Below are 21,124 nucleotides of genomic sequence, written 5' to 3'. Positions count from 1 at the left end.
ATGTCATATGGAGTAACGTATTCAAACCTAAACAACACACCGCATTCAGTGACATTGGCCCTGAGAAGATCATAGGCTTCTGTTGGTGAAGAGCTAAGGGAACTAGTAGTGATGACTGGAATGTTCTGGAAAAAATTCTCAAATGTATTTGCAATTTCAATATTGGAGTCAATAATACGGTTATTAATTTTTAGCTCCAATTTATTGTTATGCACTTTTTGTTTCCCAGTTTCATCCGTGATGATATCCCAAGCTGCTTTAATTTTATTATCAGAATTAATAATTTTTTGCTTTATGCAGAGTGACTTTGCTTGTATGCAAACCTTTTTGAATAATTTTGAATAATTTTTTACATATTCAACAAATGTGGGAGTGTAGTTATATTGTTTTTCTGCATACAAGTCGAACAACTTATTTCTACTTTTATAGATGCCAACAGTAGCCCAGTCACTAAATTTAAGATTTTTAAACAGTTTTTTTTCTACAATTTTAAAGGTAGAATTAAATTGAGAGTTTATGAGATCAAAAAAAGCATTATAGTGTTCATCCGGACCACCCTGAGTAAAGTCAAGTTTAGGTAAAGCAGTTAAAACCTTTAGTTTGAACTGCTTTACCTTTTTAGTGGTTACTGGCCTATACTTTATTAACTTTGTTATGTCTTGATTATCACTGGGAACAGATATCATTTGTCCACAGTGATCGGATCTTAGATTCGTCATGATCGATTTTGCGACAATCTTACAGTCACAGAAAATGTTATCTATACAAGTGGCTGAATTTGCAGTTATCCGTGTTGGTTCATTGAAAATTTTCTGTAAATTAAAGCTTTTAAATAAATTGAGTAATCTGTCAGTAAAAGAAGTGTGAAGCAAAATATCAATATTGAAGTCTCCACAAACTAATATCTTTTTTGATGACCTACATATCCGCCTCAAGGCCTCTTCCATAACGTCCTCAAACAGAACAAAGTCACCTGAGGGGGGTCGGTACACGCAGACGACAATATAGCGCTCCAGCTCAACACAGGACAGCTCAATAGTGCGTTCCAATGAAAGATTAACAATGTCTTTCCGTTCTTTATAATTGATATTGTTGCGGGTTAATATTAAAGACCCTCCGCGTATAGCTTTCTTTCTAGAGAACGCACTTGACAATTGATAATGTTTTAAATTTACTATTAATTGATAACTATTGAGCCAATGCTCAGTGAGGCATAAGATGTCAATATCAAATTTTTTAATAAATAGTTCTATCTCATGTTCTTTGCCAGATAAGCCCTGAATATTTTGGTGTACAAGATTGATTTTACATAGCTTATCTGTTGTCGCACTACTTAGTTTAAAATCTTATTACTGTTTACAGTAGTGTCCATGCAACTATTTGTATCCAAACTATTATAATAGTTTGTATCCAACGTAAAAAAACTGGAATTAGTAGTATTACTAATTAGGTCTATATTATTAGTACAACATGTACCGTTTTCAAAAGAACTCAAGCTAAAAATAGCTGTGTCTTGTATATTACAAGCTACCAAGGTAGCTATTTGTTTCTTATAACTAAGGGGCAAGTACATTGTATCCTTTGTCAGTGAAAATTTTTTTATAAAATTATTTGTGTCTATTATGTGAATATAATCCCTATGGCCAAAACTTAAATTATTAATAAGCATGTTGAGTTTATAGACATACCTATTTTGTGCTGGGGTTAAAGTGCAAGAGTAAGGAAAAGTGCACAATATGAATTTACAACCCGTATTTTCTTGTAGGTCCAATAGGTATGCAAAACTTCTCAAAATTTGTTTTTTTGTTATTTGCATGCTGTCACCTATCAACAAGACAACTGTACTATATTTATCTAAACAGCAGCCTTTTACATTTTCAATTATATATTCATATGGTGCCCCTGGGTTACATATGTTGATCACTGTTTGATGTAATTTATTACTTATTAAATGACCAAAGTCTTTTCCCAATCCATCTGAAACAACAAATGTTTTCCGCTGAGGGCAATGTAACGAGGAACCATTGTTTTCACAGCCTTTTTGTTGTCCTATACACTGACTGTCCACTGGCATTTCGTCCGGAACCTTATTTGAGCACTCACATCTATTAATCAGAGAGTCAAGACGATCTATATTATAATTACTTAAGGCTAACAGCTCATCAGCGGCCAGTATATGCTCACCGACCTGTTTCTGTGACAGCTCGTACTGGGAAGTAACAGTTTTCAAGGAGTTTTCCAGTTTTAGAATCTCCTCATTAAGACTCCGAACGTCAGTTTCATATTGAACTCTCATCTCTTGCAGTGAGGAACAATATGTATTGAGCTTATTTAATAAATCTGAACGTTCTTTTCTAAGCCTAATGTTTTTATTACATAATTTCTGAAATTTTATTAATTTTTTCGTTTTTTTAATTAATTTACCAATTTTAATGTATTTTTTAATTTTTTTGTGACTATTTAAATGGATAGTTTCTGAATGTGGCTTATTATTAGCAGCACAAGGGCTGTCACAGGTCAGGTCAATTGTCAACACTGGTGCCGTTGACATCAATAGAAAATACAATTTCGGGTTCGGCATCGATATGATAACAACCCCTGCTACTTTTTTTTTATATATTTCCATTGTACAGACACCACTTTTCTACAATTTTATTATATGTATAGATGACTGCTAAAGCGGCTAGACCACACTCTCAGGAGGACTACTGTCAGTTCAGACTTTTGAAGATATAAGGGCTTTGACCCTAGCGCGCCCATCGCTAATTGTTAGTAGGTACGAGTACATTACAGAATAGTTCTGCTTATATTTTACACAGGCTATGTTTTCACATCCTATAATATTATAAACGTGAAAGTGTGTATATATTGATGTTTGTTACTCTTTCACGCAAAAACTACTGGACGGATTTGACTAAAATTTGGAATGGAGATAGATTATACCTTTTATCCCGGAAAATCAATGAGTTCCTACTGGATTTTTAAAAACCTATATCCATGGGAACAAAGTCGGGGGCATCAGCTAGTATAGAATAAGATTCGCAGAATCTTGACTTTCCGCAGATAATAATATTGCATAAGCATTGTATGAGGAATGTGAAACAGAGATAAACTTAATCGAGTTCCTTGCGAGGAACCATTGAGGTGAACATGATTTATGTTTGGATTCGACTCTCTTTCATATTCATAGAATGGAAATCTCTTTTATAAGTAGGTATTATTTTTAATATCTATGTACTCACCCTATACATTATCCATACTTAATATTATTACAAGCGAATGTTTGTCCGTCTGTTTGTCTACTAGTTTTTTAATACTTCCTTTTGGGTACAAACACATCTCGAAAAAGGTCATAGTCTTCCTTTGGTACCGGAAAATCTAAGAGTTTCATAGAATTCTAAAAACCTTAATCTACGAATGAAGTTCTAGTTCTGCATCATATCCCTTAGATATCGATGCCTACGTTTCCCTTTCCGCCTGAGATTTTACTTATTTTTAACCCCCGAGCCAAAAAGAGGGGTGTTATAAGTTTGACGTGTGTATCTGTCCGTGGCATCGTAGCTCCTAAACGAATGAACCGATTTTAATTTAGTTTTTTTTTGTTTGAAAGGTGGCTTGAACGAGAGTGTTCCTAGCTATAATCGAAGAAAAAGTTCAGCCGTTTGAAAGTTATCAGCTCTTTTCTAGTTTTCTTATAGAGATTTTTGTGTCGGGGGGGTTTTTAAATTTTAAATTATTTTACTATGGAATCCTAAAAATTGTCAGTGTCTCAGTAAATATATTGATAAAATAAAATATATAAAGAACAATTCAATACCTAAGTATACCTAACTTACTTTGATAGTTCACGTTGAAAGTGATATATATATATTTAACAGTTTTTTTAGGTACGTAATATAGATGTAAATATGTTCAATTAACACTTTTAAATTTAGCAGACAACCGTATCAAATAAAGAAATTAGGCGCTCTTATAAACACTGATACCTACATTGCAAAATAAAAATGTAGTCTTTAAAAGAGTAATTAAGAACATTAGATATGGCTTAAAAAAACTGTATCCATAATCGTTTGCATAATTTATTTAAGACTAGATTTTGTCATGAAATTTCAACTAATTATTACCTATGGACAAGTTTTGTTTAGAGATTGATTAAGATATAATTATTATAATATTAACGTGTTCTTATTTACCTATCTTTATTAAATATGGTTAAATGCGCTACCGCGCTTCTATAATGTCTTTATGAAACTTGGTAGGCATACCTATACGCGTCTCGTAAAAAATATTAAATAGGTAGGTATATAATATGTGAAGGTGCGCCCTGTCTGTCTGTTTTTCTGTCTAACATTCTGTTACCTTTTCACAGTCCACCCGTTTAACTGATTTCGTCACGTAAGTTATACAGGGATAGTTTGTATCCCAGTGAGGACAAAAGCTACTTTTTATCCTGGAAAATCAATGAGCTTCTACGGGATGTTGACACAACCTAATTCATCTACTTTGTAGTTTATATATCTTCCTACCATTGACTTACTATATATACCTACCTTATCCACAGAGTACCATTGGTATATCTTACGTACTCAGTTAATTAATTCTAGTCAAATGCATTACCCAATTCTCAACTGTAAATTACTTTAAAAAATGTTTTTACCAAGAACTTATATCGTTCTGTATCTATTAATTTATGTTGTTACTCACGAACAGTAACATTTTTATCGTTTTATAAAAACCGCTCGTAAAATGATGTAACACCTATACATTTATTAGAGTTATTAGTTTAAAACTACGCTTTGTTATCGGTAATGACCTTTACGAATTCATTCTTATTCTTAACCGATGAGTCGTGATAGCGTAACGATTACTGCGCATATTATTTTTATTGTGGGTTCGATGTTCGGGCAAGCGACTTACATGGAGGCAAACCTTAGTTCATTGCGGGCCAAAAATTGGCTTAGGGAAAATAATTCCGCATAAAACTTCTAGATTCGGAATGCTTCTAGGTTTGAAATGCCCCACTATTGAGAATAATCTGCCAGAAACTCATAAAAATAAATTAGATATATAAAGTTTCTCATAGATAGGCAAAAAATGTTATAGGTATGGACGGACGGACGGACTGACGGATAGACGTACGGACAGACTGACGTACAGATGAACGGATAGCGGTGGTAATAGGCTCATTTTTGATCTTTTCAGGTACGGAAGCCTAAAAATTGAGGCGCATATTTTTTTTGTAATTTCCGCGATTAGCTCCGCTTCATTGTAATTCTTTTCTATTTTAACATACTCTGTACAATGTAGGAATCGGGCACAAGACATTTCCTAACCAGGTTTGATGACCGCTAGCGGAAGCTGACAAGCATCAGATATAGCCGACCACGACTAGGCACCAACTTCTAGAGATATGCATTGCTTATCAAACGATTTTAAGCTTTAGGATCCAAAAAATACAAGGGATTATTCTGCGAAGTTGTACTTGGTCCTTGATAAAAGACAAGTTTTCACAAAACCTATTTACAGTAAATAAATATAATTAAAGTGTCTGTCCGTGATTTTGAAATTTAATTAAAAAAAATATTAAGTTTGTTTACGCGTTATTCAAACCCAAACGATAATTTATTTTTTTAGTCTGACTAGGCTTATCATTGAAACGACTAAACTAATTTTGACAAGAATTTCAAGGAATAAGTACATAGTAAGAAATAGCGCACCGATGCCGGTCAGCTGAGCTCGGCTGTAGAGACCATTGATTTTGGAAGCGCCACCTTGTACATAGTTAGAGACACACAGTAGATACTTAGGTACAAGGTACACGACGCTGTCAAGGCATTATGTAGGTACGCGTCGCCGACAATGCAAAACACTAACTACCTAGGTATACAAAGTTGCAGTTATATGTCTTGACGACAAAATATTTTTTCTAAACTAGCTCATATATTTCAGTAGTTAAACATCGTATCAAAGTATCGTTTTGTGGTACATAAGAACTTAAGACGAGAAAAATTAACGTTATTGAGTAAAAACACTGAAAGTATCTTAGAAGTCTTTTGGCTTGACACGACAGATACCTAGTGGCCTATTTTATTTCTATGCCCTATGTTATGCAAGTATGACCAATCCTTAATTCAGCATTGCCTAATTTTCGGTTTGTAAAGGTGAGCAAGGTGCGTGCGATGTTTCGACTAAATAACCTCGGGGTCAAAACATTCATACAGGTGTGGCGATGCTCAATGTATCTCATTTAAGAAGGTAGCTTTCTGATTCAAGTAATCCTTATTGAAATTGTGGGTAGCCTATAAATTACCATAAAACCTATGAAATAATTACTTCGTGAGTAATGAATCCTCCGTTCGCAGTTTATTAGAAGTTTGAATGGTTAGTTTTTACGGTTAAATACCACTGCAGCATCAAAATTAAAGAGTTAAGCCTGAAACTTGATGACGAAGTCTTGAACTATCCACAATATCAACAATCGGTAGGTAGGCACGTATGTGCATAGTCTTTGTGGCTAGCTAAGGAGGATCGCACCTTTAAATACATAATCAGGATTCAGCAGTGAATACCAGAATTCACGGTGTGTTGTCATAAAAACGAAATTCTATACAAAGTTCCATAAAAATCCGTTCAGTATAGGTTATATAAAAATGTGTGCCAAATAAGAATATCTATTCTTCTTTTACAGGATCGATACAGAAGAATGTAGCTGCGAAAATGTCGCAGCGCGATTTCTCGGAGGTAAGTCTGAGTTGATACACTTTGGTTGGCTTACACTATCAAACCAATTGAAGAACTTAAAGTTTATGACCTGGGTTATACTCGTAGCTACGAACAATATTATTTAAGAACTATGCAACAATGTATTCAATAAGCTAACCCACGCTTGCTTTTAATCATAACGTCTTTTAAACCATCACAAAACTGCACTAATATTATTATGATAGTACATATTTCCAACCTTGTGTCTTAAATTACAAGATTAATTTTTCACTGGCGTGGATATGCCATGACGTGGCAAAGTTGCACTCTGGTTGAGGTCTGATACAAATTCATATAATTTCAAATTCAAATGTGACTTAGGTGCAGATGTGAGAAGTGACGTAGGTGTGGTAACAATGTTGCTCCATTCCTTGTAATATCTATTTTTACAACTAGAACATTCCTATTACGATTTTAAATTACTTAATTAATTTTTATAGAGCAATAGCATAGCAAAAGAAATAGTAAAGCAAGAAAAGAGCAAGTAAAAATAGGCTATACCACTCTCCTAGAGAGGTCTAGCATGTTTTCAATTTACTGTAGTACGTACTTATTAAACGAATTTAATTTATGTTTGTACCTACTTAAACTTATAAAATCGCTTGTAATTTGTTTGAAATTTATTGTGTCTGTCACATCCCTACAGATGGCAATGGACTTCAATTCAATTCAATAAAGATTATTGAATTGAATTGAATTGACTATAGTCGTATATTATACTAATTTATAAGAAACCGCTAGCTCCAGGTGTTCGTTGTTAACTAAACAATGAACTTTTCTCTCGATGTTCATTTTAACCATAGACTTACGAAACGCTACGCTTAAATTTATGATTTTAACAGCATATTAATTTATTGTTCTTTTTCAAAACTTTACTACTTAGTAACTTTACTGCTTACTTACTAACTTTCAAATATATTATATTTTAATCAGTTAAAAAAATACAATAAAATATGCTGTTAAAATGAACATCGAGTAACTAGGTAGGTATATTATTTACAACGACTGGCAGTAATTACCCACGGGAAATTATAATTGTGGGACAAAATAACTGCAAATCCATTCAGAATGTACTTACTCGTAATATGTCTACAATCTAGATGGTCTAGAGTTACGGGTAATAAATATTTCATTGATAATACCCAATGTCTTCCGAACTAGCATACTTTCAACGTTCTGTTCATTATTCCTCTAACTAATACCATAGAGTAAGTACATTCTAATACATTGAAAATGGATATAAAGCTCGTTGTTCATTAGTAACTTGTTTTTGCCCTTCACTTCGTCTGTGTGTGTTTAGGATATTTAATTCTGGAATCCCGTGGGAATTCGTTGTTTTAATAGTTCGGATATATCCTCTTCCAAATGAATTGCTTAGATAAGCTTGATCTAATTTCATCGCAATCGGTTAATATGTTGATGCGTAAAGATGGAATTGTGAATAAGTACATCTTCGAATTTATAATGCCGTGCTCAGTAGTGAGCCGGCAACGGGTTGAGATGATGATGATTATGATACCTACCTAATGCGTTGTAAACACTAATTTCAAAAAATATGGGAGAAGAAATGTACGTGAGGTGAATACTACAAATTAGAGCATTTACTTATAACGAACTTGTACGCTTTGAGATAAAGTAATAAGAGACATACATGGAATTCCATAATTATGGCTACTTCCAAGATACTGTTTCAACTCAAACGAATCTTAAGTATTAAGTAGCTTACACGCGGTATTTTAAAAAAAATATTTTTTATGGTTAAATCTGTCATCTTATCGTTTATTTATAAATACATAGAGATATTAAAAGCACCTAATAAATTGATAAATAAATTACTACCTGAGATTTGAAAACTGTGACAAACAGAGGTCACATAAGCTTCAAAATCTGCAATTTCTTCGATTTGATCGATGCGCCTGAATCATGCATTTTCTTGAGATGGATATTAATTGAAATAACGAACTGAATTTAAGCAAAATCGTATTTTACTACAATACATTCACACTAAATCATTATTATTTTTCAACATCATAAATGCGAAAGTGTGTCTGTCTGTCTGCTAGGTTTTCACGTCCCATCAGTTTAATCGATTTAGACGAAATTAAATACAGAGATATTATTAGAAACCTAATTCCAGGCGGACAGCTGATAACTTTCAAACGGCTGAACCGATTTTCTTCGATTATAGCTAAGAACACTCGAGCAAGCCACCTTTCAAACAAAAAAAACTAAATTAAAATCGGTTCATTAGTTTAGGAGCTACGACGCCACAGACGGTGGTAGGTAAATATTTCTCTCAATAACGTACTGGAGTTATAAATTTGAGAGTTCTATGTATATTATAATTAATTAGTAATACCGAAACGATAGGAGGCAGCAGTTTTAAAAGATAAACAGTCTCTAAAGTCATACATTTGAATTCAATTAATTTTATAACCACTCTAACTTTGATAACGTTATTTATACGTACGATAGTCTACCACATTGAAAGGCTTTAAATATTTTTTTTATTAGGGATCTTTATTAAAAATCTAAAGATAATTTTATTGTGATGTAGATAGAAATATTTTGTAATAATTTCCTTGGTAAAATTGGTAAAAAATATATACTATTTGCACTGTTGCAGTACAAGATAGGTAGTTTTTAGTAGGCATATAGGTACAAAGAGGTATAATTTTTTAAATTTCATGTAACTTAACGTATTGTTACTCGGAATATAAACAAAATTATCACGTGTGTACTCAGTTGGCAAAAGGTACCATAATTATACAAAAATCAATACGAAAATTATAAATGCGAAAGAACCTTTGTCTGTATATTTGTTACATTTCTGAACTTGATGTTTGGTATCGAGATAGCTTGCATCCTGGGCATAAACATGCGATAATTTTTATCCAGACAAATAAAAGTTGTCTCACGGGATTAATCAAAACTAAATCCACGCGGACCAAGTCGTGGGAATCAGCTTATATACCTATAAAGGCTTGGACGGACAGAAAGTGACGAGAGCACCACGATAGAACGTCAGAACACTGAATGCGAGCACGACTTTTTTAATATAATAGGTACAAGGAAACCGAACACGTCTCACTGCGAAGATTGCAGCAACGCGGCTTTTAAAAAAATTGCTTCCGCAGTTTGATCCGCCTTCATAAGGTACATGTTCCACCGCCGACGAGAAAGCGACTAACAATCAACTGTAGTTTCTCGCTCAAGATATGTACAATCGATGTATAATTATCACACTAATATTATAAAGGAGAAAGTTTGTATGTGTATGTGTGTGTGTGTGTGTGTGTGTGTGTGTGTGTATGTTTGTTACTCCTTCACGCAAAAACTACTGGACGGATTGGGCTAAAATTTAGAATGACAATAGATTATACCCTGGATTAGCACATAGGCTACTTTTTATCCCGGAAAATCAAAGAGTTCCCACGGGAATTTAAAAAAACCTACATCCACGCGAACGAAGTCGCGGGTATCAGCTAGTGTTTCAATAAAAGAGATAATACTATTAATAGATATAGTTGATCGCTGACTGTGCACACTGTCGGTGAGAACTCTCTCACCACTAGATTGTCGCAGCGACAAAAGGGAAAAACTCGTTCAGTGACGCAAACGTTTGCGTAGCAATTATCTGTACCTATGTCTCGGCGACCAATGCGAATATTCGTCCGTCAAACTCGCACACTAGCTCATTGCCCAGCGACGAGACTACCCCAATTCACACTTATAGCTTCTCTTAGCTCGCCAGACAAGTGCCGTACAGTTAGTTCCATCTGTGTTCCATTATGAAATGCTTCAGTGTGACGTTTGACTTAATATGCCTGCCATCGCACATCTCTTCAGTGAACTTCAGTTGCGTTTGTCCATCGTTTGTCTGACCAGGCCTTTACCAACTTTTTAGGGTTCCGTACCTCAAAAGGAAAACGGAACCCTATAGGATCACTTTGTTGTCTGTCCGTCTGTCGTGTCTGTCTGGAAAACCTATAGGGTACTTCCCGATGACCTAGAATCATGAAATTTGGCAGGTAGGTAGATCTTAAATAGCACAAGTAAAGGAAAAATCTGAAAACCGTTTTGTGGTTACATCACAAAAAAAATATTAAAATGTGTTCATGAACAAATAATAATAATTAGTATTTTCACTTTTCAAAGTCAGATAACTATACCAAGTGGGCAATCATAATATGAAAAAGCTTAACTTGTACATTCTAAAACAGGTTTTTGTTCATTTTTAGGCAAATGTTTGATTTATCGTGCAAAATATCGGAAAAAATACCCGAGTACGGAACCCTCGGTGCGCGAGTCTGACTCGCACTTGGCTGGTTTTATTTAGCATAGGGTCGGTTATGATATTTTTGCGGTGAGTGCGGTCGTCTGGGCTGGATGGTCCGACAAAAGGATTCAGTTTCCGGCTCATTTCGCACACTCGCCCCCACAATAACCTGCTCAGGTAAATATACTCGTATGATAAATGCTCAACCACTTATGAAAAACGTAATGATAGAGTGAATCAAAGGGATCTTATCACTTATGCATCGAACGTGTAGGTACTATAACTGCATAGTGATCTTCATGAACGTAAGTCATCCACAATAATTATTATTTATTACTAGAGGATGCCCGAGACTTTGTCCGCGTGGATTTAGGTTTTTAAAATCCCATGGTAACTGTTTTCCGGGATAAAAAGTTGCCTATGTCAATTACAGGTACGCAAGCTATCTCGGTACCTTTCATACAAATTGGTTAAGCGGATAGTTCTTTAGGAATCCCGTAGGCACTCTTTGATTTTTCGGGATTCAAAGTAGCCTATGTCCATCCCCAGAATATAAGCTAACTCTGTACCAAACGTCAGAATCGGTTAAACTGTTGGGCCGTGAAAAAGTAGCAGACAGACAGACAGACAAAAACACTTTCGCATTTATAATATTAGTATGGATATGGATAAAAGTACCTATATATCTACCTATATTTACCGGTCTGGTTTGAAACTGTGGTATTTTGATATTAATTGGAAGTAGGTACACAAGATTTGTTGTATAACGTTTGTTACATATCTTTAGGTACGTAGATATATGTAATTTCAATATTTTACTAACATACATTATAATATCAACAAATTAAGCTAGGCATTTTCCGCTGGATAAGTTTTCTATATAATGTTTATCTATTTCCTTTAGATAGTTTCATAATAATAAAAAATATACTACTTTGTATTAAGTACTTTTTGAACAATTTATTGTTGTAAAAATTATAAATTCTGCGGTAGGTAGAGTGTAGAGTCTAAATTAAAACGATTCTCCTAAGCTATTATGATCTCTATTTAAAGAGCAGAAAAATCTTTTTTCTTTAGTCATTAAGGCTAGGTAGTTAATTTGATCCTCGTCTAATATCAAAATTGCATCAAGCCCTGGCTGCATTCCAGCGCGTATAATAACTAATTAAAGCAATCATATGAGTGCAAGGTTAGCTAGGATCGGCATAAGGTGATTTTTTAAATTACATAGAGCTACTCCTCGATTTAATTACAAGGCCGTAAAGATTAAACTAAGCTTTAATTTACTTTTTTAGGGTTCCGTACCTCAAAAGGAAAAACGGAACCCTTACAGGATCATTTTGTTGTCTGTCTGTCTGTCTGTCTGTCAAGAAACCTATAGAGTACTTCCCGTTGACCTAGAATCATGAAATTTGGTAGGTAGGTAGGTCTTATAGCACAAGTACAGGAATAAATCTGAAAACCGCGAATTTGTTCTTACATCATTAAAAAAAAATTAAAATGTGTTTCAATTTTCAAAACAAGATAACTATACCAAGTGGGGTACCATATGAAAGGGCTTTACCTGTACATTCTAATATTTATTTATATATATATATATATACCTAATAGTTTTTGATTTATTGTTGAAAAAATACCCGAGTACGGAACCCTCAGTGCGCGAGTCTGACTCGCACTTGGCCGGTTTTTTGGCTATAAGGTTTAACTATAAGGTTGGCAAGTCTTGATTAGAGATGAAACTATTTAGTTAATTTCTCTTGAAAAAACAAAAAAGTTCCAAAGAAAGGCGAAGGATCATGACCCAAATATTGATCTGGATGTCGATAGTAATATTGAGCGTGTAGCCAAGAATTGTCAGATTTAGGTAGGCAATTTGCATACGGATATAGTCGTTTTACATTTATTTATAACATCTTTCAACAAGTGTAAATTAAAAATTTTCAACACCCCCGACAAATCATTTTCAAATAAATAATTATGTATATCTAGGCAACGTCCATCTTGACAGCTTGACATTTGTCAATTGACACTTGAATATTATGAACCTAAGGGTTATCTAACCTTCTTTTCTACAAGAAAACTAGAAAATAGCTGATAACTTTTAAACGGCTGAACCAATTTTTTTGGATTATAGCTAATAACACTCTCGATCAAGCCACCTTTCAAACAAAAAAAAGTAAATTAGAATCGGTTCATTCGTTTAGGCGCTACGATGCCACAGACAGATACACAGATACACAGACACACAGATACACACGTCAAACTTATAACACCCCTCTTTTTGGGTCGGGGGTTAAAAATACTCACTAACCTATCTTGTACTCAGTAACCTATTAAGAAACTATGTGCGCCTTATTATATACTATAACGGATTACCTTTCTAGATTGTAATAATTTTATACCTCGGCCGTTTACGATCGCCGTGTTCGGAAACCGAGCGGAATAATGTAATTTTCGATGTTTAAAAAATTTTGTTTGTTTTTTCATACATCGCGTAATCGCTTGACCGTTAAATTGTGAGCCCTCGTGGACCATACAGTTCGAGAAGTCTTAAGAATTTTTAAAGTATGTTTTCAACACGTACCTACCTATCTACTGCAGAGACAGCAATAGCACGATTCCGAACAAGGAAAATAGGTACATATTTACCTACGATATATAAATTTTTGTCCTTTATTTGATTTCTTGTACATTCTTGTATATTTGTTGATGAACAAATATACAAGATTTATGATAATACTAGATTAGGCCCGTGGGTTCATCCGCGTGGTATTGGTTATTAAAAATCCCTCTTCGATTTCCTGGGATAAAAACTGTCCTAGCATCTCCATCTCAAAGGTGCAAGCTATCCCTGTGTGCTGTGGATTGAGGTTTTCAAGAATCCCGTGTAAACTCTTTGATTTTGCGGGTCAAAAAATAGCACCTTATTATTCGTCCCCGGAATATAATTTAACCAATTTACCAAAGGTCAAAATCGGTTAAAGGGATGAGCCTTGAAAATATAGCAGATATACACATGCACAGACACACTTTCTCCTTTATAATTAATATGGATATGAATTATTATGGATAATAGAGTACATTGGTTTTAACTATCGTGATTACGCGTCGATCCATCCTACATTTGTCTCAGTGTCGCAACGCCAAAACGTACCCTAAGAGGAACAAAATACTGGTCAGGTATAAAATACATGTTTGCCACGCCTACTCTGGCTGGTTCGCAAAGCCTTAAAAAATAAAAGAACACTTAATCCGCGATAATGTTCGACGTAATAATAGCCTGAATATAATTAAATGGAAGAAACAAATTTCATTCGATTGCAGTAATTATCTTTTCGAATTAGTGCGAAAGCGGCCTAAACAAATCGTTATCTCATAATACAACCACATAAAATGTTCAACCGCCGCCGCCGTGGATGCTTACCTTGAAACTAGAATAATAATTTTTTTCTAACACACACGGTATTTTTATTTCAAAAATTTTTAATAAAAAAAAATAGTATTTTGTAGGTAAATATTCAATAGATATCAGGTAAAACAGTGCTAAAGCTTGAAGTGCAGTCCTATCATGTAAGCCTACCTACATGATAGGCTTTTTTTTAAAAATTATGTAGACTAGCGCTTGCTTGCAATCAGATCAGCTAGCAAGTGATGATGCAGCCTAAGATGGAGCGCGCTTGCCTAGAAGATGTGTTTTCACTCTTGACTTGAAGGTACCCATATAAAGTGAACTTGAACCGAGTATGTAAATGTACCTATTTTTTATAAGTACTCCCTAGGAGTTATTGTATGTAATTGTATTTTCAAAAAATATGGGAACGACTATTTGACTGTTTATTATACCTATATTTAGCAAAACTCTTTTAAACTTTTTAAGAAATTCAGTGGGAACTCTGATTTTTAAAATAAAACGTCTCCCGGTGTCTACCTCCAGAATGCAAGGCTATTTCTGCCTAAAATTTAGTCAAAATTGGTTAAACGGATGGGCCATGATAAGTAACAGACAGACAGACACACTTCCCCATTTATAACATTAGGATGGATTAATATTAATTAAAGTAGATTACTAACCCTTGTTTGTTTGTTGTACAAAAACAACGAAACTGAAAGGAAATATTAATTTGAGAAACCATCACAAAATAAATCAGAATACGGTAGCGTGAGGGCAGAACTCCTGCGGGCTATCATTTTGACAGCAAAAACAACATGGCGGATGATTGCGCGCGAAAACGAACGTCACGAGCGCATTCCACTTGTACGTGTGCCGGAACAAAAACTATGATACGAAAGTAATTTTCTCCGAGACGGCTGGCATTGCGTAGAAACAATAATGCCCAATCTGTACTGTTTTCTGTAGAGGTGGACCATTTCACATGTTGTATGTGGAAAATCACGTGAGAACTGTAGCACTTGCTTACTTAAAGTAGCATATGAAAAATTACGAAGTTGGATCACGCAAGTTTAAAAAAAAAGCTTGCGAATCGGTCCAGAAACACATTTAAAAAATACGGGCCGAATTAAGAACCACCTCCTTTTTGGAGGTCGCGTCGGTTAAAAATTTTCTTTCCGTGACAAACCTTCGCGCTATTGATCGTGAGCATAATTCTTTGTTATATTAATGTAGCAAACAAGTGTAAATTAAAAATTTATAACACCCCCGACAAGTGAAGGTTACAGTAACTAGAAAAAAGCTGATAACTTTCAAACGGCTGGACCGATTTTCTTGGATGATAGCTAAGAACACTCTCGATCAAGCCACCTTTCAAACAAAAAAAACTAAATTAAAATCGGTTCATTCGTTTAGGCGCTACGATGCCACAGACAGATACACAGATACACACGTCAAACTTATAACACCCCTCTTTTTGGGTCGGGGGTTAATGATTACAATATAGATGGGAAAATTGAAATACCACTTTCCATGCAAAATCGCAATGTGAAATCACTGTGAACAAAAATAACAATTTCATTTCACCAAATAAAAATGATTTAAATGTAGCAATAATGCTCATCTCTAGTTTTCCGTATTAACGATATGGTAATATCGTGTTACCTAAAATAGAAAACAATAGGGATTATCGCAAAGTTGGTCTTGCTTGTTATTATTCGCTATTGAAAAGCTTATGAGGTAATTTTCTATTTATGCTCACCCTAAATAGCATAACAAAATCTATGTGATAATTATATTCAAATCTAAAGACTTGATATGCGTTTGAAAGGCACTTACTGATATAAAATTTAGCAGAAAGTAAAAAATATAACTGGATTGGAACCCTTTTGGCGTTAACAAGTAATTGCACTAGCACTAGCAGAACAATCGATCTAATTTCACAGTGAAATAGAAAAATTTAGTAAGTAGATACTGTTGTAACTATTTGAAGAAAAGTGAAGAAAAAAATAATACGCGAGTGAAAATTTGATTATTACTAACTAAATATGAGAACAGTTCTTAGAATCTTCTAGAAATACCTTACATAGGTACCTACCTATCTAGCTGTTGTTACACTATAACATCCTTCACAAATCGTTTCAAGCGGAACTTATTCTAGCAAGATTCCCATAAAACTAAACACGTGAACACAATCTTTCCACTAAACCATCAAAAATTATGGAATTCCGCGTTCTATTATTTAGTGATTTGTCTCGGAACCTACGCACGTTAATTGTTTCTGCTCGCCAGGTAAAAATCGTCATTATCTTCACGCATACAATAAGAAAATGGAAGGGAAAAAAATAGACAAAGGGTGACCGACGACTCAAGTTTTTTCTTTATTTTAGGGTCTATAGTCCATACCTGTGTTCGGGGCCCAAAAAGTTTTATATTTCCATTTGCTTTTTTATGATAGGAATAACCCGTTTCTTTCTACACGTACTAAAGAAGCATGCACATGCAGTCGATGTTTTATGGGCACCTAAGGGGCACCTATATTCTTAGAATGAAATTTCTTTCATTTATGTCATACTGAATGCATGTTACGTGTAATGAATGACAATCATGTTTTTAGTACTTAGAGCAAACTGCGAGTTAAATAATGTAAATATGTATTGCAAGAAAAATCATAAAAGGTTTACTATTTTATATAGTTTTTGTACGTATAGTCCGTATTAAATGAGAATTCACTCGCCATTTTAACTCTATGTATCAAGTGTCATGTCAAAAGTATGGTTCACCTATAAATAAGGCCTAATACCTTACTTTTGACATGACAGTTGACACAAAAGACTTGAATGGCGAGTGAGATCTAATTTTGTACGCATTATACTCAAGAAGAAACTTAGCAGAACAACTGTGGAAGAGTTATAGCCTACTTATAAGTATTTGAAATTCGAACAGTTATTAGCATTCGCCGGCCGGTATTGTAGGCTCTACCTACGACACATTGCAAAGCAAAATGGAGTCAGAGCATGGCCAAAAGCTGCGTAGAATATTTTCTACTGAGTGATGATTTCCTACGCATGTATTTAGGTTGTTAAAATCCTGAAGGAACTCTTCAATTTTCCGGGCTAAAAGTAGTCTTATCTGTGTCTGGGATGCAAGCTATCTCTGTACAAAATAAATACTGCCCGCGATCTCATCCACGTTAATTTAGTTTTTTTTTTAAATCCAGTGGGAACTCTTTGGCTTTCTAGGATAAAAGGAACCTATAACCGTTTCTGGGATGCAAGCTATATTCTGTACATTTCATCAAAATCAATGTCATTATGGATAGACTGTGAAAAGCTAAGAAAATACAGACAGACACACTTGAGCATTTACTCGTATACCTAATATTAGTAGGTATGGATTGATTATCTAGAAATAACACAGGTCCATTTTGGGAAATTTTATGTTACGGTATGGTTGATTGATTTTTAACCCCCGACCCAAAAAGAGGGGTGTTATAAGTTTGACGTGTGTATCTGTGTATCTGTGTGTCTGTGTATCTGTGTATCTGTGTATCTGTGTATCTGTGTATCTGTGTATCTGTGTATCTGTCTGTGGCATCGTAGCGCCTAAACGAATGAACCGATTTTAATTTACTTTTTTTTGTTTGAAAGGTGGTTTGATCGAGAGTGTTCTTAGCTATAATCCAAGAAAATCGGTTCAGCCGTTTAAAAGTTATCAGCTCTTTTCTAGTTTTCTTGTAGAAAAGAAGGTTAGATAACCCTTAGGTTCATAATATTCATTGTGTCAATTGACAAATGTCAAGCTGTCAAGATGGACGTTGCCTAGATATAGGTACATAATTATTTATTTGAAAATGATTTGTCGGGGGTGTTGAAAATTTTTAATTTACACTTGTATTTATCAACTCGCATATTACGTCAGGATAAGTTTTGTTATAGTAAGGCAAGGATAAATGTGCGCCAGCTTTTAAACAACAATTATAGATTTAAGATAAACCTCCTGCACTGAGTCCAATCAACAAAATACGATAGGTACCTACATAGAATACCAAATTTATTATTTAACAAGCAATGTTGGGCGGGCTTGAGAAATATTTCAAGATGGAAGGTCTTGTGAAGCAAAAATAATTACCTGCCCAATACGTCGATCTCGGTTATCAGGCGTTTTTTAAACGAAATTTAATAGTATGTATTTTGAAAACGTGATTATTTCGCTTAGTCATAAAGATGACGCTAACAACAGCGCCTTCTAAATCTGGAAGCGGCTCCGAGATGGTAGTTTTACGTAGGTATATCAATTTTATTTGATAATGATTCAAAAATTTCTCGGTAGGAAAGGCATTCTGAACCAGTGATAGATGCTTTTGATGATTCAAAAGTACTTGTAAAAGTCTAATTGAATAAAAATATTTTGAATTTTGAAATTTATAAGCGCAGAAGAAGACTTTGGAAGTGCTTTGTAGAGTTAAATGAGCTCTAAGCATGATGCGGTGTCAGATGAGGGATGATGTTATGTCTTAAAAGATTTCGTATTGCACGGTGGTGCTTTTCTTGCATATACAGTAGTTGAATAAGTACCCAAATAGGTTAGTAAAAATTATATCCCTACCTGTAATACAATAATTGATGTAAGCTAACAGTCAATGACTCCAATTTGTCAGCAATGAACCAACGATATCTATTCACATGCTTCAAAAAGAATATTAATAAAGTAAAACCAGATCCGGTTTTTGCACCATTTGTAATTACTTAAGCAGGTAATACATTTACTGTAGGTACGTACATACGTATACACTCGCAAAAACTCTTTATATTTTTATCCTTTTGTTTTTGTTTCAATATCATGTAAAACTAAACGAATGAAAAGTGGGTTGATAATAATTTTCATCTTACACTGCATTACTATTTACCCTTATAATGAATAAAAAATCGGTCAAGTGCGAGTCGAATTTGCACACGAAGGGTTCCGTTCATTGATGTAGAATAGTAGCGTACCATCGTACAAGAAATAGCAGTTTTTAATTTTTTTGTGATGTGTCTAACCACAAATTCACGGTTTTTGGATTTTTCTTTTCACTTGTGTTATACCTAACCCGGCATTGTTACCTGCCAAAAATGATTCTAGGTCAACGGGAATTTGTACCCTATAAGACCTAAATATAGACAGTTTAGGGAATTAAAACTTACAGTTACAGGTGTAATTTTCTTGACAGACAGTCAGACAAGCAGACAGACAAGGGTATCTTTTTTCCTTTTGAAATACGGAACCTTGACTAACTTTGTAACTTTGTAGAAACCTTACCTAACTTAAGTATACGGAACCTTAACTAACTTAAGTAACTTTGTAAAAATTCACGTAGACGTAGGTACCAATTTCAAGCATGTCACGTATGAAAGTGATAAGGATTTTATTTTCTACACCTCGATGTGCCTCGACTAGTCGAGTGATTCGACGAAACAATGCGGGCCATAGGTAAAAGGGCGTAACCAGCGTCGAATAAGGCCTCGAAAAACAATCAGACAGGTTATGTGTAGAACATGATACATTGCGTGCGTATCCAAGTTAAATCCCGCTTGAATAGCATGATGCAACGGTGTATTACGTACAATGGGATAAGATACGTGATCGGGAGGTTATTGGTAGAGGCGGGGAATGCGGTCCGTGAGAAAAAAATATTCTCGCTTCCGATGCGCTCAGCTAGATAGTGCAGGTGGCGAACGCGCCTCACGCCGCGGCCGCACCGCCCCATTCGGAATAGGGTTTAGAGTTCCGTATGGAAATCTTAGATTAAATAATACGTACGCAAGACCTGTAGGTAGGCCTTTCGAAAATTCTTCTAAAGGGCAAGACACACGCTCAGTATTATCGAGATCCGATCGCGATTCCCTTAGGAATGCCCGATTGGCAAAAATTTAATACTATTACTATATATATAGTATCCTGGTAGATTTATTTTTTAAATAAAAAATAGCGAGCAAGCGAGCAGGCAGGTCACCTGATGTTAAGTGATTACCGCCGCCCATGAACATATGCAGCAACAGAGGTACCGCCGCCGATGCGTAGCCGGCCTTTCAGGAGTTTGGTTTTTCAAATTATATTATGTGTGTAAGTGTAGGTAGGTACAATTTCTACAGTCAGTTCCCGGTCACATATTTATTAGAGTACATTGACCCGCTGATTCTGTCTAATTTCAGTCGTAGGAATGAGACAAAAAGCGTGACATCTCAAAAGAACCCCGGGGTTCGAATCTGTAGTCAAACTTAACCGGTTTTTGGGGAGTTTGGAATTCAGTAGCGCGTTGACATTGTCTTTTTATTAGCTACTTATTATTGACCACGTCGTAGCCCTTTATGCTTTTGTTGTGGGGACACTCATCATTTTGATTTGTAAATATTTATGAAGGTTTAATGCCGCTTTCTCGGAAAAGATTATGAGAAATAAAACGTATCTTTAAAGGAAACTTTATAGGAACATTCTATTGCTGTAAAGTTTTAGTTCTCGAAACCTGGATTTGAAATTTAAATTATGAATTCGGTATATCTAAGAGGTATTGTATAAGATGCATCCCTATACGATCGCTGCCTATAAAGTACCTTTTTGTACATAAATTCCTGGTACAACCAGGTTACAAAGTCCACACTAATATTGTAAATGCGTAAGGGTGTCTGTCTGTCTGTATGTCTGTCTGCTAACTT

General features: G+C 34.8%; 1 protein-coding gene and 1 long non-coding RNA gene across 3 annotated transcripts in view; both read left to right on the top strand.

The window, feature by feature from the left end:
- LOC123871404 overlaps positions 1 to 21,124 on the top strand; it is a 383,067-nt gene that overhangs the window by 42,718 nt on the left and 319,225 nt on the right. The gene's annotated exons all lie outside the window — the stretch shown is intronic.
- The window catches only part of LOC123871359 (tetratricopeptide repeat protein 28), an 81,980-nt gene that overhangs the window by 8,474 nt on the left and 52,382 nt on the right, over positions 1 to 21,124 (top strand). For both annotated transcript variants that reach the window (XM_045915122.1, XM_045915121.1), the window contains exon 2: positions 6,689 to 6,741. In XM_045915122.1, the coding sequence (XP_045771078.1) occupies positions 6,718 to 6,741 (24 nt within the window). In that variant the 5' untranslated portion in view covers positions 6,689 to 6,717. The remainder of the gene's footprint in view (positions 1 to 6,688; positions 6,742 to 21,124) is intronic.

The sequence above is a fragment of the Maniola jurtina genome, chromosome 13 (assembly GCF_905333055.1).
Source record: "Maniola jurtina chromosome 13, ilManJurt1.1, whole genome shotgun sequence".
In the NCBI taxonomy this organism is placed as follows: domain Eukaryota; kingdom Metazoa; phylum Arthropoda; class Insecta; order Lepidoptera; family Nymphalidae; genus Maniola; species Maniola jurtina.
The sequence above is the reverse complement of the archived record's forward strand: the minus strand, read 5'-3'. Positions and strand labels throughout refer to the sequence as shown.